General features: G+C 30.0%; 2 protein-coding genes across 2 annotated transcripts; one reads left to right on the top strand and one right to left on the bottom strand.

The window, feature by feature from the left end:
• Positions 1-602: 602 nt before the first annotated feature.
• LOC122597415 (protein FAR1-RELATED SEQUENCE 11-like) lies at positions 603-2,886 on the bottom strand. Its single transcript, XM_043770012.1, has 2 exons — positions 1,951-2,886; positions 603-1,358 (listed from the first exon to the last, which is right to left on the bottom strand). The coding sequence occupies exons 1-2, from the start codon at positions 2,884-2,886 to the stop codon at positions 603-605; spliced, it is 1,692 nt and encodes a 563-aa protein (XP_043625947.1).
• A 5,672-nt stretch (positions 2,887-8,558) lies between these two features.
• LOC122598640 (B3 domain-containing protein REM20-like) lies at positions 8,559-11,124 on the top strand. The gene is made up of 3 exons (XM_043771227.1): positions 8,559-8,659; positions 8,785-9,282; positions 10,563-11,124. The coding sequence occupies exons 1-3, from the start codon at positions 8,597-8,599 to the stop codon at positions 10,965-10,967; spliced, it is 966 nt and encodes a 321-aa protein (XP_043627162.1). The 5' UTR covers positions 8,559-8,596; the 3' UTR covers positions 10,968-11,124.
• The last annotated feature ends 7,046 nt before the right edge of the window (positions 11,125-18,170 follow it).

Below are 18,170 nucleotides of genomic sequence, written 5' to 3'. Positions count from 1 at the left end.
CCTTTTTTTTAGCCAAATATAAACAGCTCATTTTATATTTACAAATCAACACTCATTATATATTTACAAAACAACACCCATTTTATATTAATTTTTACATGTCCACTCAGTTCGATATTTACAAAAAGAAAAAAAAAAAAAAAACTGATCCCAGCTAGTTCTACTTATATTTTTACATTCAACTAAAATATATAACAAAATAATTGTTTAAAATGGTTTGAATGAATCACCATGATTATAATTACTAGAAATGAAATATATGTTGGAATAAATAAGGGTATAGTAACTTACTTTTTGAACATGTATTCTTCCATGAGAGTTAGAGATGTACCTAATGTTAGTAAACACACATAAATTTCATTACTTAAATGCAATATATCACCAAATGACATGGGAACCAAAGTCAAACTAAAAAGTTGTCCTGCGATTGGGGACAATTGCATCAAGAAAAACATGAATTAAGAGTCTGACTCATCAATACGTTTTTAAGTAACAAGAAACTCAAGTACAGACGAACATGAGATACGAAACTAAGAAAAAGAAACAACTTAAACTCTGAACGTTTGCAAATCAACAAAGAGCGGGATTCTAAACCTCATGGTTTAGTGCTTTAAAGTAAACACTGGATTTAGTCCAACATTATGAGCCAAATCTTTCTTTTTCTTCTTTGGCAATATGTCGAAAGCTATATTTTCCATGCCAACAATATTTTCCTTGTTGTGTTTACCACAAGTTGGTTTTGTGTGTCCAATTTCATTGCACATAGAACATTTGTTTTGTTTCTTCTCCCCGAGCTCTTTCCCACCTTTGAGACGTTGTTTTCTTGGACGACCTTTTGTGACCGATTTTGGCGGACATAGAATGTTGTTTCCTACCTCCAGTTCACTGTCTACACATATAGGTGCCTCAACGGTTAAAGACTCACCGATTGATATGTTTTGAATCACATGACGACTCTGTAAAGAATCTGAACACCAACGTAAAGGCAAGTAAGCTGGTGGTATGATAAAACAATCTTTGTGGAGGAGTGCCCGAAAAATATGACGACAAAGTATTCCCCAAAACTTAAAGTTCTTGCAACTACATGAAGCAATATATCCATCCCAAAACACGTTGTGACATTTATGATTTCCTTCTTCAAAATACCGTATGATAAACTCATTACCTTCAACACGCACAACCAAATATTGAGTTGCTCTTTCAAACTCGTCTTGAAACTTTTTGAAAGCAAATAAAGTAAGAACTTTGTAAGCTTGTTCTTCCAATGGTGATTTAGTCTCTAATGAAGGATGTTGAAGTGTTTTTGACATATTAGCACGTATCTCTACACTTCGGATTTCTTCAACCGCTAGATCAACCTACAAAATAAGAGAGTTTGCGCATAAATATGAAGACATATATGTATTAGGATAATCTAATTTGTTAAACTGATACCTGCTTAACAAAATCTCTCAAACTTGTATGAGCAAAAACAAATCTTTTGATGAATGCATTTATACTCTCAGATCTACTAGTGGATTTCATTCCCCCAAAAAAATAGCTTCGAAGATAAGCAGGTGCCCAAGACTTTCTAATTTCGTACAAACCTTGCACATGATTATTGTTTTTCAAATTATACCTTGAAACTATTAATGGCCAATTATGTTCAAACTCTTCAATAGAAGTCATCCTATAAAGTGTATAAAAATCACAACACCAATTTTGATAGTTAGTACGGAGAAGAGCATTAAACCAACAACTAAATTTTGAAGTGATATGCCATATACAAAAGCTATGTTTTGTAGTTGGCATTTCAATAGCAATTGTTTCCGACATCCATGGGTCTTGATCTGTTATCATTGTTTTGGATGGTTTTCTCATGATGGTTATAAAAGTCCGCATGTCAAAGTGGAGATGAGTTTAGCAATAAGAACAAATTAATAAAAAATTAAAATAATTTAAAAATCATACCTTCATTAACCACCTAAAAGTTTTTACAGTCTCATTACGAAGAAGGGCAGTTCCAAATAATATGGTATTTCCATGATTATTGATGCCAACAAAAAGTGCATAAGGCATGTCATATGCATTGACCTTATATGTCGTATCAAAGACAACCACATCACCATACCTTTCATACCATTCGAAACTTTGAGGATAACACCAAAATATGTTTTCCAATCTCCTTTCATCATCTACTGTGTATGCATAATGAAACTTGATATCTTTTTGCTTTGAAGATTCCATATAATCTATAAGATCTTTTGCATCACTTGAACCAAGGGACTTTCTCACTTTAGTAAATAAGTTTCGAATGTCTCTATCTATGAATGGAAGATCTTCATGTTGAACTTGTTTTTGAAGCTCCATGACTCGAATTATCTGTCGAACATCAAGTCCAGCCTCTTTATAAAATAGAATTTGTTCTTCATCCTCTTGAGTGATAATGCGGTTACAAGGAAGAAAACGCATTTCCTCACTTGATAGTAAAACATGATTGTGATCATTCACGAACTTTGTGACGTGCCATTCTTCGGGGAATATATCACAACTTTTTTTCAAAGTAACACGAATATGAGCATTGCACTCACATTTTATCGACGGTGTGTTTCTTTGACGTTTGGAAACATCAATTACTTTTAATCGTTTCTTCCCTTGCCGATGACAACAGATATCACGCTTGACTGTCTTGTCATTTCTTTTATCTGATCGATCTTTATGAACTGTAAAACCAGTTTGTTTAGCGTAGTTTTGGTAGAAAACATATGCCTCTTGAAAAGTGCAAAAGATTTGGCCAACGAAAGGTTCGTAATTTTGTGTTTTGCTTTGTCCAATTGCATTATATTGTTCATATTGGGTAACAACTTCGTCATTCTCCTCTTCTGGAAGGTTATTCAAATCTAACATACTTTCTGCTTATGTCTCAAAAATATTATGAAGAGTGTTAAAATACGTTAGTATTTGATGTAATATAAACATAAACATAAACATAAACATCTATAATAAAACTAGGGAATCACACTTTTCATATGTTCTTCAATAAACATGTACGAATTGAAAAGCAAAAAACAAGCAGCAAATACCAATTCATATTTAGATATGGATAGAGATATGCATGGAAATGAAATAATAAATACGGAGTATCATATATCATCATGTGTATATAAAAAGAACACTGTGAAATGGACGGTACCTTTGCCTTGAAATCGAGAATTGTTAGTTTTTAATGTGAACAAACTTCATGAAGACGACATAGTTTTGTTTCAAAGGAGATCGAAATATAAAATGGGTGTTGTTTTGTAAATATAAAATGGGTGTTGAATTGTAAATATAAAATGAGCTGTATATATTTGGGTAAAAATAAGGAATTCATTTGACCTCCTTTGAAACGTAAGTAACTGATTTATGGGATTAGGATCTACAATTATCTAAAATAAAATAAATATTAAAAAAGCCTCTTGGAGGCAGCCCTAAGGGTTGTTAGCATCAATTCTCTTAATATTATACGATGAGTTTATGTTTTACAAATAATTATGGGTTCATGAGACGGGAGTTAAAAGACACAATTTTTTTAAGGAGAACATGTAGTATTCATCTGGTGGTTAAAAAAAAAACAAATGGTAAAAATAAATGAAGGTGGCATGCCCATGTGAAAAAAGGAATATTAAAACTTTTGTGTGAAAGTGAAACCTGTACAGTTTAAAATGAAATCTTTACTATAAAATTGTAAGAGATTAAATATTTTCGTATAAAATGATTTTAAAAGAAAATAAAAATAAAAAACGTTAAAAAAAGTTAAATAAATTTACAGTGAAAAAAATTTAACCATTTTTTAAAAAAGGGTAAAAATTACTTTTGTGTGAAAATGATACCCATACAGTTTAAATGAAATCCTTAGTGTAAAATTGTAAGAGATCAAAGCTTTTGGTGTAAAATAATTTTAAAAAATTTAAATAAATAATGAGGTTTGAAAAAGTTACATAAATTTCCGGATTATGAGACTTTGTTTTTAATATATATATATATATATATATATAACTAAGTCTTTTTCCCGCGCGATGCGCAATTTTTTTTAGAAGTTGATTAAAGTATTAAGTTGCAATTCTTATGTAGACATTACTAAGTGTTAACTTTTTGTTTTAGTGTTATTGATGTCAAATACGAAATATAAAATGCATCTTAGTAATTTAAAAATGGGAAGTTAACAAACGAATACTCATTTTTGGATTCAAACATATATAAAGAATTCTTCTTTTTTTTTGAGACGTTTATGTTCTGATCATATGGAAGAGAGGAATTATCAGAAAACATAGAATAGGCACATCACCAATAAAATGAATTTGTATCATAAACCAATTTATATCAATATACTAAGATTTTTTTCAATTCATGAAATGAATAAAACTTAAAAACTACAAATACATATAATCAAATAAATTCGAATAAATAAATATAGATAATTAACCAACATAAGAACTTACAGATGTATATCAAATTAATGCGTTGAGCAGATGAAAAATTATGAGAGGGAAAAATAAGCTCGAAAACTTTGTATCTGTATATATATACGAGCATAGTACCCGCACAATGCGGCGATGGTGGGGAAGACAATCTGGTGGTGGCGTTGATAGGGTTTTACTTTGCTAGAGACGAAATGGTTGAAGGGCATAATTGGTATATCACGTGAGAGGGTGCTTAGCATGGAAGATTATTTAAGGGCATTTTTATCTTATCAGGTTCTTAATTAAGTTAAGGGAGGAATCCAGTTTGCTTTATAAGGTATTATAGAAAATGGACATTCGTGTGATTTTTGGGTAAGTAATATCATTTTCTTAATTATTAAAAACCTACAATATAAAGACTTAATACTATATATTAAGAGTTTGAAATATTTTGCTAAATTAACGTAGATATGATGAATCAATACTTTCAAGTTTTAATATTATAATATTAATATAAGTAATGTGATGAAATTAGATTTTTATATATATATATATATAATTTATTTAAATATAATAAGAAAAAATAAAATATTGTTAAAAAAGTATGGAGATGTCACATAGGATTAATCCTATGTGGCAAATTTTTAGCATAGCTTTAGATTTGAAGAGTGATTCAGAAGGCTCGGTTAACTACTCCTATGTACAAAATCTATAATTAAATTAAAAATCACATACGTTAACAAAGTTATATTACAATCTTGATACGTATTGAATATTTTAAACTATGACTTGATTTATGTATTGTTTTTTTATAATATAACTAATTTAACTAAAGTTGAAAAAAGTGGGTAAACTGAAATCAATATTTATATGGAGTTAATTTTCATATGTTTATTCTTTAATTTCGTTCTGATTAAATTATGATATTTGTCATATTGATGGTTGTTCAAATTATACTGTTATTGTATGAATTTTTAAATTGTCTAAATTGTGCATCTTTTCTTTTTTAATCAAGCAACTGCTTTTTATGGATGTTTATTGTATGTCAAAAGTGTTTTATGTCAGAACATATCATTATTCATTACTTGACATATCTTGAGTTCTTTTATCATGGTTTTATAGTTAAGGATGGTGTGATGTTAAGTAATATTCGTAATATGTCTCTTCATAGAGAGTCAAAGATTTTATGTTTTATTTTTAGATATTTCAGATTTATTTAGTATCGATCTAATAAACTTGAATTCCAAGTTTTTACCTTTGATTAATATATTTTGAGACTAATCGTCCATGGACGGGTCTAAACACTAGTAATATAACTAAAAGAAGAAGTTGGGGTACACTTGGCACCCTTAATTCCCCTCTTTTAGCCTAATACTCCCTCCTTATTAATTCTCCATTTTTTAATATTTATTTAATAAAAAATGGCCGACCTTTAATAAAAAAAATCTTATAAAAAAATCAGTATTATTATTATCTATCTATATACCACTTAGAAAAAATCCTCACATATTCTCAACCCTAAGAAAAAAACCTACGGCAAAATAAAAAAAAACTACGATCGACTTCCAAAAAGGTTGTTTTATTTATATACTTTTTCCATATTTAACTATTATTATTATTATTATTATTTAACATTGAATTTTTATGTTATTGTTATTATTATCTCTTTTAATTTAGTTTGTTGTCCATTATAGTTTCGTTATGGCTTATTCTTCAACAACAAAATATAAGACCACATTAATTCGTCTTGAAGATCTTAAGCCAACACATCTTAACCATCATCTACGACTCCATGTTGTGCATGTATGAACTGTTTCGGAGTGGAACAACCTGAAGAAAATCAAAAAGTTCGAGATGGTCTTTGTTGATAAATTGTATGTATTTTTCAAATTATATACGCTACACTTTTTGATCCTATTTTCATTTAACTAATGTTAAAAAAAAGGTAAACTGGAATCAATAGTTATATGGAGTTAATTTTCATATATTTCTTTTTTAGCTTTCGTGTTCATTAAGTTGTGATATTGGTTATACACTTTTTGTTTCTCTTTTTATTTAACTAAAGTTGAAAAAAAAAAGTAAACTGGAATTAATATTTATATGGAGTTACTTTTCATAAGTTTCTTCTTTAGCTTTTGTATTCATTTAGTTGTAATATTGGTCATAGACATTTTGTTTTACAATTATTATAAAATTTATATATTTTGGGACTACCCGTTCAATGGACGGACTTGAGCACTAGTCTTTATATATAATAAAGAAGAATTGTCCTTTTATTTGTTTTTAGAAAAATATATAATGTGACATGTTTACATTTTTTATTCAAAAACTTTTATTTTGCTTATGATGTCACAACTAATACTTTTAAAGGTAAATAGCCCATAAATGCTTATTTCGAATTATTATTTTTTTGTTGGATACATAAAAAATTATTTTTTATATAATATAAGGAAATGTCTTTAATTTTATGTTTTGTTAATACAATAGGTACTTATATATAAATCATTATTTTATGTTAGTCCATTTCGTAACTCCATACCGAGTCATAACACATCAATAACAAAAATTACATATATAAATTTTTTTAGATATTTTTTTGCTTTTAATTAAAACGTCAGGGTTGAACCCGGGTTGATTAACTAGTTAAAAGTAGTAAATTAAAAAAATATTTTTAATAAAATAGAATTTTTTTTTATATATCATTAGTGAATGAATAAAAGAAAAATACAAAATTTTATTAATAATTAAAATTAATACATATGAGACCATCAAAACAAACCTATTTTTTATTCTCACTTGTAGAATTATAAATGTAATATTATTGATTTGTATTTTGGACTATAATTGTAACTTTTGCAAGTATGAAAAGGTTAGAATTGTAACTTTTGTAAGTATGAAAGGGTTAAAATATAAATACTGTAATAGGTAAATAAACCCCTTCACACATGTGTTTTGTAACACACACTAATAAGTGTCTCCTTACACATAAACACACGCTTAAACCTCTATTAAAACATACTAAAACTCACACAAAAACCTGAATTACTTAATGAGTTAATTTTTTTCATCATTATATCACTCATTCTCTTTAATTTATTAAAAATGTAAAGATTATAAATTATTCTCATATTTTCATTCTCATTCGCATTCTCTAATGCAAACAAACAAACAAAATTTCTTATTCCTAGTCTTCCCTTTCCGTTCCATCATACACCAAACAACCGTTTCGTTCCATCATATGCAAAACAACCTTAATGAGTTAATTCTATTCATTATATCACTCTTCCTTTTTCGTTCCATCATATACCTATTAACCGAGTTTATGTCAGAAAGCCCTCTCCGATACTTAGTGTGAAGAAAACCACCTATTAAAAATAACATAACCAAGCTAACTTTTGTTCAGTTTAAACTGAAAATCTATCACTTTTTTTTTGTAATATTCGTATGTCTTTTTTTTAACTAGTCATATGTCTGCACAATGTGTAGTTATTTTAGAGTTAAAGATAGATGTTATAAATTAAGTTTATTAAGGGTATTAAAATTTTTTCAAATGGACATTATATGTATTTTAAGTAGAGAACTTTTAAAAATGAATAAAAACGAGAGGTATTTTGGGTTATCAACAAGTTAATTGAAAAAAGGAATAAACTAAATACTTTATAATAGTAGTATATTTATATTTAAAGAATTTATTTTTGAGGGAGCAATATATTACGGATCCAGTTAAGCTAATGTATGTTAAACCTCCCGACATTCGTTGGTATTACACATATTAAAATAAATGTCTTTTTTTCCTTACCATATTTATAATTAAATGTATTTTTATTTTGAATATTAATGATATATGTTTATACATCACATACATTTTATTTTAATTAATTGAACGTGAAATTCAAAATCTATCGTAGGTGATAGATTCTACGCGACAAAAGAGAAGGGGTTGGTAAGAAAATAAATCATGACGTGACATTAATGTTTTGACAGGGGAACAGTTACGGATGTTGTTACCTGCTTAAAAAAATTCAAATTAATTAATATTGGGCTGTCATTAACAAAACTAAAAAAAAAAAAAAAAAGTTACGGATGTTATTACAGACTTTAGTAGTATAGTTTTGAATGGCACATACATAGGTGATGTAAAATTGCCATCAATATCTCTCATTCTAACAAAATCAATGGTTTCTCGCCGGCCCCCTTCTTTCTTCAGGATGTTGCTAGATCCATCTGCCCCTTATTTGGTACTCATTTTCTTCACATGCATTTTTCAAAAAAGAATTTGTTCTCTCTCTCTATATATATATTTTCATTTTATTATCTATAATATATCATAAATATTGATGTAGAATCCTTTAATATTTTGTAGCCATTGCCATCTGATTTTGTTTGCATGCACTTAAAAAACAAAATGCCAAAAGGCCCAATAGTATTTCAGTGTGCAAATGGGTGTCATTTCTGGAGGTTAAAGATAGAAAAGATTGGTGAAAATTACTGTTTTACAGATGGATGGAGCAATGTGGTTCAAGATAAACATTTGGGATTTGGAGATTTTCTTGTAATTTGGTATGCTAATAGATCCACTTTCAAAATGTTGGTTTATAGTCCAAATGGTTGTGAAAAAATTATGCCCCAAAAAGAACCTGTTGTGCCCCCAACAGAACATGTTGTGCCCCCAAAAGAACATCAATCTGGTGATGATGGTAATGGTGATGACTGTGGTGGTGATGTTATTGAACATTTTGATGATGCTGGTAATGGTGATGATGATGATGATGATGATGATGATTATGATGAAAGTGATGATGTTGGTGATGGTGATCCTTCATTTGTGGCAATAATGGGTAAAACCCATGAAAGAACGCTGGTATGATTTATGTTTTGGATTTTTGCTTTGTATAAAATAAAGTAAATTTAGGAAGTAAAAAAGAAACTTTTTATTGGACTTTGAAAATCAAGTTACAGGTAAGTCTTTTTTGTGATATCGAAGTTATTGTCAAATGTTAAATATATATGCAGTTTGCAGCTTATTTTTTTGTACATTGGTAACATCATTTAATTTTATATTCCTTATAATGATAAATGTTAAATTAAATTTTGAAAGAAAGTGTGTTTCACCTCCATCTGAAATTCTGAACCATTCAAATGAACAATTGTAATACAAATTAATTGGCTTAGTTCTGCCTTCGAGAAGGCACGCAGCTTTAAGTGAGCACAAAGCGGAAGACGTAAGGATATGTCTTATGCCTTCGTCCTTGGTTCATCCAAGGACCCGTCCTCCCTTATACACCGCGGGGTTGGACCAGTCTTTGGACTCGTCCCTCCCCATTCGTTCCCTAAGGACGAGTGATTTAACATTTTTTCTTTTCTTTTTTCTTTTTATTTTGTGAGTGTATAATTAAAAAAAAATAGATCCAAGACTAGTCCTGGATATAATATTAGATTTAGGGGATTAATTCTTAAATGATTTATTGCTAATGTGACGCTGATTATGGTTAATCCTCCTAGGAAGGGGTCCTTAAGGCAGCCCCTAAGAAACATCCTCTAGTAGTATACGAGTATTACATTATTACCTTTATTGGTTAAATAAGTACAGTAGTATTTTGAGTTTTTTAAATGTTATAATTTGACTTTTTTTTTGTTGTTGTCTTTTTTGTTTAATATTTGACTATTTAGATCTTTAATTATATTATGTAATATTTGATGTAATATGAGTATATATAAATCGATTTAGTTTTAAATGTATCTTATATCGATATAATTTCCGTCAATTATTATAAAACACAACCAGTAATATTAATGGTCAAAGTTGCAAAAAGAAAGACTCGGACAGTCATATTTGAAACTGGAGCTCGAAGATTTGGCTAGGAGCTACGCCTTTTACAACCTTTTTATACAAGGTTTTATTTTGAAGACTTTGCGGGGCTTTTATGAGCTATTTTCAGCTAAAGCTTTTTATCTTAAATGTATATCCAGAAAGGGTTACTATTTTAGAAAGGACTTGTTTTTAAAAGCTCTAAGTTTTCAAGCTCTTAAAAGCCCCTTGCCAAATAGCCCCGTTGAATAGGGTTAGTCAGTTACATTTTTATTTTTGATATATAATTTAATAACTTTCTTTTTTCCTTTCATGTTGACATTATTAATTAGCGGCTTCCGGCACATTTTAGTGGATTGCCTGGAATAGACGCTATGGAAGGGATTGTTATAGTGAAGAATCTTCAGGAAAAAGAATGGCCCATGGGCTTGCGTTTGGATAGATCGTTTCAATCAGAAAGGTACATGTTGAGTTCGGGATGGTCTAAATTTTACCGAACTAATAATTTATCTCTAGGAGATAAATGTGTATTCAAGTTCATTAGAAGCCAAGGCAAGATACTTCTAGCCAAAGTGACCAAGAAAAAATGGTCAAGGAGACCGCCAGAATCGTCCGACGAAGGTGAAACTCTGATGATCAGTGATGATGTTGATGTGGCAAGTGAAGATGAATATGTGAAGGTGGTGAAACGACCACGTCTAATGCCATATCACGACTCTAACTTTGTTTACTTTTGAAGACTTTAGTTGATGAGCTAGCTAGTGTAACGTGTATGGTATGGTTAAATTTCATTCGGAACGTGTTTTAGTCATGAAAAATCTTGGTGCTTGTATGCATAGCCTTCATTAATTTTGTGTTTTATGTTTAGGAAAATGATTAATATTTTTAATTAAATAGCCTCAAAATTTTTTTAATTATAAGATGATGACTAATAACAAAATCAATGTATAAAATTAAGAAAGAGAATTAGTAAAATACATACGTCATATTTTATAGTTTTATGAGTACTCTTTAAGTTTATTTTATCATTTTTCTTATGTATATGTATATATTTATTGAATTTGTAGTATTGCACATCTTTAAAGTTAATGGAACCTTGACAGATTATTGTCTTGTCAAAAAGTATTATTTTTTATGATATATCTATAATATAATTAAAAGAGGGGGTTGGGGGTACACTTGGCACCCTTAATCCCCTCCTTAGTCCTAATACTCAATTCTAATTTCTCCTCAAATTATACGTGCCCTCTCCTATTATTTATATATTTTTTTAGTATTATATATTGTTTTTTTTATCCTTTAATTACTTATTTAATTAATTAAAACTTCTCTCGCACACTTTAACCCTCACCTTAACTTCCGACCTATGTTTATTCTATAAACTCTGATTAATCCTGCGCAACAATTTAACTAGGTTTGTGTCTTCCTATATGTACATTATTAAATATTAGATTCCTATCTCATGTATGTCTAATAAGAAATTTAATTGAATCAAGGTTACATTATGTTTAGAATTTAATTGATAACAAGGCAACATAACGTGAGTTATGGTGCTTTCAATAGATATTTTTTTCTCGCACGTATGGACAATTTTGGAGTGGAACAATCCGAAAAAAATCAAAACATCCGAGATGGTCTTTGTTGATGAATTGGTATGTATTTTTTTTCAAATTATATACTATACACTTTTTGTTTCTCTTTTTGTTGAGTTTAACTCTAAATCGTTTAGTCTAAAAGTGTTGGTTGTGTTTGTAGGAAGTTTTGATATAACAAACTGCAAATTTTTTATTTAACCAAAGTTGGAAAAAAAGGGTAAACTGGAATCAATATTTATATGGGTTATTTTTCATATGTTTCTTCTTTAGCTTTCGCATTGATTAAGTTATGATATTGGTCATATTGATGGTTGCTCGAATCATAATGTTACTACTGTGTAAATGTTCAAATCGTCTAAGTTATGTATCTTTTTTTTTATTAAGCAACTGCTTTCTATGGATGTTTATTGTGTGTTAGAAGTATGTGATAACTAAATTGTAATATGCTTTTATGTCAGAACATATCATTATTCATTACTTGATTTCCTTGAAGAGTTAGAGAAGTTGGCTGGCCATAAAGCTCTGTTTGATTACAAAGTAACAAAATTCTGGAACCTTGATAAAGGAAAAAATGAGTACACCGTGTCCAAACTATTGATGCCCTAATATCTCTGATACAAATGTTTATCTTTTTTAGAGCGTTTTACTTACTTTTATATAATATGGTGTGAAGAGTTTAAAATTTTAAATTTCTAATTGAAGTAAAATGTTAGTAAAGATGATCCAACGACTCCATTGCTTAAATCCGATGATTATGATAATCATTGTTTTACATTATACATATTCTTGATTATGTTTTATTTTTAGGTATTTTAATTTTATTTAGTATCTATTAATATACTTGAATTCTAATTTTTTAACTTTGATTAATATATTTTGAGACTACCCGTCCATTGAACGTGCCTGAGCACTTGTATAAATATAAGAGAGTCGTACTTTAGGTTAGTGGCTTACCCATACTTCTTGTATATGCTGTATGTATGCAGTTATGCACTAGCTCATTTTTTAAAGGGTAAATGTTTAATCCTTTTAACTAAATAGCTTAATAATTCTCTTAATCATGAAATGATAATATGTGAATAATCAAGGAGCAAGATTATTAACAATAATTAATGGATATTATATGTTACCTTCTTAATATTTTAAAAGGATTAGGTTAAATCATTTTTTGTTTTTAAGTGGCATTAGGCAAGTGTCAATTGTCTCTTTTTAGTTTTTAACCTCTTCTAAAAACTAAAATGACATTCACTTTTTTTTTTTAAACAGTACAGGTGGATTTTATTATTTAAACACAACTAGTAAGAAGCAAGTCAAAGATACACATACAAGATAGTCATACAAAATGTAATTACAGGTTAGGACAACTTTGGTCCATTACACCAAATAGTCCAATCAAGTTCCATCTTATTTGCTCTTGTTTTAATCTACAAGAAAGTCAAACATTGTATCTCTTTAAAGATTGTTGAGGCAGAGACGTGGAGGTTGTTATGCACCACCTTGTTTATAGTTTGCCATTAACTCCATACAACAACTAAAATAACGACATTTATCATCTTTTTCCATCTTTTATCCCCCACTAAATTGTTGTGTAAATTATGCACATCATGAACTTAAAAAGCAAAATTTGGTTCGATCTTGCACCACAATTCAATCTTTCTCCAAATCTCCATAGCAGTTGGACAGGTCGTAAGTAGATGTTTGATAGTTTCGTCCTGCTCGTTCCACCAAAGACTCACCTTAGAAGAGATCGATATCCCCCTCTTGTGTAGTTGATCGAACGTGGGGAGTCTATCCCGGCTTGCCCCCAAATTCCTAATATTGATCTTCTTTGTAACCCAATTATTCCAACATAAATAGTAATTCGACTGTTGAGTGCCAGCATCATCGAACTTATTTTTAGGTATGTCTTAGCCAAGTCTTGAAAGGTCTAGTCATGAGGAGAAAGAATTCCTCTTGCTAGTCATTGTTGGTAATGATGTCTTTAAAAATGATGTGGCAATAATGTAACAAAACAACGTGTAATAATAGATTTTGGACCTAATTACGACCGTCGTGTTACTCGCAAAGTCCAATTTTACTTGACCTAGAGTAAATACTCCCTCCGTCCCATTAGAAGTGTGTCACTTTGAAAATTCAAAGTCTTTGTTTTAAAACTTTGACCTTAAATATATTTTTTTTTGTTATATAATATTTGATGAAAATTATACCCAATGAAAATATATTTAAAACTCAATCAATTCATTTAACTTTCGTCAAATATTAAAAGACACATACAAAATATTTAAGGTCAAAGTTAAAGAATAAAAACTTAAAAAATTCAAAACATGATACTTCTAGTGGGACGGAGAGAGTATCATCCATCAACCTTCTAAAGTTCTTTGAGAATAAATTTGCATTGATTGTCCAAACTCCTATCACAACTTATAGCGCATTTGGAACAAAACATTGTATCAATTCATTCAATTCATTAAGTTCTCCAAGCCCTTTCCGTCTCACCTCTCTTACCCCATATCTTTGTCTGATTGATCCATCGTGATTCGTGAACCACTCCTCCATTAATACACTAAACTAGCCTTAATCACTTTTTTCTTTTAATACATATCGGGTCAACCCCATCTATCACATTTCACATCAACAACATTTTATTATCAAGATTAATTATAAAACATCTTTTTTTCTTGTTTTTTTTTATAAGGGAATTGATATTAATATTATAAAATTGCTTTACTTACTATATTGTACAACTTTATAATATTTTATACCAGTAAGACGCATATATGATGAATATATAAATTGTCGTGATATTAATATCACTAAGTTGTTATGACATCATGACAAAAATACTTGTAAGCCCTCTTCCAATAAGTCCTCTTTCACACCTTAGTTTTCACTGCCACATCAGTTTTTCTCTCTTCTAAAATATCTCTTCCACTACTACCAATAACTAGGGGTGTTCAAAACTATCCGTATCCAAATCCGTTATCCGAAAATACGATCCGATTTTATCCGAAAAGTCAGATATCCGAAATTTCGGATTCGGATAGTGATTTTTGAAAATTTTGGATATTTCGGATATCCGAAAACCTTATTCTTTTTTAAAAAAATTCAATATTTTATTATTTAATATCCAAAAATATCTGAAACTATCCGAAAATATCCGAAAATATCCGAGAAATTTATAGTCAATATCCGAAAAAATATATATATTTCTTAAAACTCCGATAATTCGGATAGTTCAGATATCCGATTTCGGATATCCGAAATATCCGAAATTTTGGATATATGCTCAGATATTGAAATCCACTATCCGAAATTTTGGATATCCAAAAGACTTTAAACACCCCTACCAATAACACCTCTTCCTTAAGTATTTTTTATTTATATTGGTTGGTGACATAGCCAGGATCGAGTTATCGAGTAAGTGTTGCCACACAACGACGGATTTATTTTGATTTTCGTTGTTTCGAGACATGATTTTAGTTGTATTTTAGTGAAAGTGTTTAGTTTTGAAAGAGTATATAATTTTTTTGTTGTGGGAAAATGTGTTGTAGTTTATTGTTTAAATAAAGGTAAAAAAAAAAAAACTAGCCGTTCTATTTGAGTTAAAAAAAACACATTTTTTTCTTTTGACCATTACCTTTCTCGATCTCACACACACACACAGAGATTTGTCGACGGGGCGATGGAGAAGGACGATGAGGGCTTCGAAGAGGCAAGTACCAATAACGTCCTCGTCGATAAGCCCTTCGATAGACGGTCAATGGGCCTATTGGCACCGGCCTAACTCCATTCAAGTTTGTAAACATTTACGTTTATAAAGCTCAATTCCAATTTGCAACTCTGCAAAAAACGTTCGCAGCAAAGCCACATGCTTTCATGTTTACACACATTAACTAATTATATTTTAGGGGAAGTGATATTTCTACAACAAATCTTATCCATTTACAACAATTTCTGTATAATACAGTTGTACATTGCGCAATAAGTCTTGTATTTTTGTTGTAGATGGCTATAACTTGTTGTATTAATATCACTTCCCATATTTTATACAAAGAATTGTTTTAGTTGGGACTCTATTCCAATTTTAATAGTAATTCTCAAGATGAATACACTTTCATATGGCCGGTTTATAATACATAATATCTATATTTAGATAGTGTACTAAATATAATATTACCATTTTATAATGATCAGATGTTCATAATCTGACTAGAGGCGACGACTTTTTATCGATCTAGTAGGGGTGACGACTTTTTACCGAAAAAAATACCAGATGTTCAAGTCTTGTAGGTTTACATTTAAAATTATTTAATAGAAAATAATAGGGGTGTTTATGGACTAGTTTGGTCTGGTTTTGACTAAATCTCAAACCAAACCAGAATTTTCAGTTTTAAAACAAATTAAATCAAATCAGACCAATTGTGTTGCCAAACCGGACCAGACAATGTGAGCCAGTCCGGTTTGGCCGGTTTAACAGTTTCAAATTCTTATTTCTCTTTCTTTTATTTCCATATAATCTTGTGTGTATATGTGAAGATTTGTGACGAAAAGTCATACCGAACACTTAAGATTCGAACATTTATCACATTATTAGAACATAATATTTGTTTGAGCTAACATTCAAAAGCCATTCATCGTATAATATTTTCTATATAGCTCCCACATAATTTAAATAACAAGATAAAGTTTATTTTCTCAAAAAACATACAAGGTCAAAACAAAGTATTTACATAAAATATATTATATCCATTATAGTACCAACATGTTTAGTGGCCACCGTGTCGTCAAATTCTTCGACTGGTCCCATAGGGCGCAGGTTCGATCCCCACAAGGGGGGTTAATTTGGTAGTTTACCATGACGCTACACGGGGGTTATGCGGGTGCCTTAGGCACATGGGACTAAGGGTTCATATCAACTTACCCTTTATTTTTTACCAACACGTTATCGTAAAATATAAACATATATTATTCCTTTTCCACGGCTAAATATTATCAAAAATACACATACTACTGTAAGTGCCTATGCCCTTAATTGTGGGGTTTTGGCGGCGGTGGCTGCCATTGTTAATTCAAGGCAACTCTCTGTGAATATCCTAATTTTTTTTTCTTCTGAAAATGTTTCACCAGGATTAATTGAAAGTTTTACCCTCAAATTCAGTTGTATTATATTTCGTGCTTTCAACCTTATTTGCCACACAGTATATCATATGAATGTGAAGTCCTGAATACTAGTGTCTTCTAACCCAGATATGATAATTTAGAAGTCAATCTCTCATCTAGTAGAATAATTGATCTATTCTATAGAGATTTAAAAGTATAAATACTTGTTCTTTAAGTCACCAGGAAAAACTGGCCGATAAGACACCCACAACCTACCAGCAAGTCTTCCTCTACTGAAGTTGTGAAGAGGAAGAGGGGATTCTGCCAAGTGAGTTACAGTGCAATTTCAATCCCGGGCCAGTTTTAACCTCACATTAGCCATGACAACACAAGTCGTAAACAATACAAATCTATAAAAACTAGGTAATGCAACATAAAGGGGTGGAACCAAAACAACTTTTTATAAAGATTCCACAAGAACTTTACATTGAAATCATAATCATGAAAAATGTTAATCTTGAAATCGCCATATAATCTAACTTACAAATGAGGTGGAAGGGGTATATATATTTATCTTATTTTTATTAATACTTCTTTCACACTTAAATAATTACAATTCAACAACATAATTTATAATTCTAACTCCATTGTTGTATGCTAAGCTTGTTTACATATAAATGATAAATTTGTACCTATATTATGTTACAGTAAGTATATTTGAATATAATTAATTGATGTGTATTTTTTTTAAATGCAAAAAAATTTACTTACATTTTAAAAATGTAGGCAAACATGTTGAGGTAGGTAAGATAATTAATGACTTTTGGACAAAGTTAGACTTAACACTGTCGACGTGTCTACCCGAAAATGATCATCGAATACACTCTGACGATGACGAATATATCGAAGATTTAGTAGAGGATGTTAAGGTACAGATGAAGCAACAACCGAAGCCCTAGAGGAAAAACTGGATATCAAAAATAAAAGACATCGTCTATCCGGGGAGAACCAAAATCAAGGACCCTTCCGTTATAAAAAATAAATTTGGAAGACTAATTGGGTCAAAGAAAAAAAAATGCTTCAAGTACGTGCATCATAATGCGAAGTATAATTAATTGTTTTCTTATATGTAAGTGCACCCTATTGGTTAGTATATTTTCGAAGTATAATTAATTGATTTATTATGTGTTGCAGGTGCCCAACATTAACATACCAGAGGCAAATATAGCACCTCCGGATCTTCAA

The sequence above is a fragment of the Erigeron canadensis genome, chromosome 4 (genome assembly GCF_010389155.1).
Source record: "Erigeron canadensis isolate Cc75 chromosome 4, C_canadensis_v1, whole genome shotgun sequence".
Taxonomy (NCBI): domain Eukaryota; kingdom Viridiplantae; phylum Streptophyta; class Magnoliopsida; order Asterales; family Asteraceae; genus Erigeron; species Erigeron canadensis.
Note: the sequence above shows the minus strand (reverse complement) of the source record. Positions and strands in the feature narration are given on the sequence as shown.

Coding starts and splice junctions, on each gene's coding strand:
- LOC122597415 (XM_043770012.1), bottom strand. CDS start 2,886: ATGTTAGATTTGAATAACCTTCCAGAAGAGGAGAATGACGAAGTTGTT. Junction 1,359..1,950: donor CTTTTAGGTGGTTAATGAAG/GTATGATTTTTA, acceptor CTTATTTTGTAG/GTTGATCTAGCGGTTGAAGA.
- LOC122598640 (XM_043771227.1), top strand. CDS start 8,597: ATGGTTTCTCGCCGGCCCCCTTCTTTCTTCAGGATGTTGCTAGATCCA. Junction 8,660..8,784: donor ATCCATCTGCCCCTTATTTG/GTACTCATTTTC, acceptor AATATTTTGTAG/CCATTGCCATCTGATTTTGT. Junction 9,283..10,562: donor AAACCCATGAAAGAACGCTG/GTATGATTTATG, acceptor ATTATTAATTAG/CGGCTTCCGGCACATTTTAG.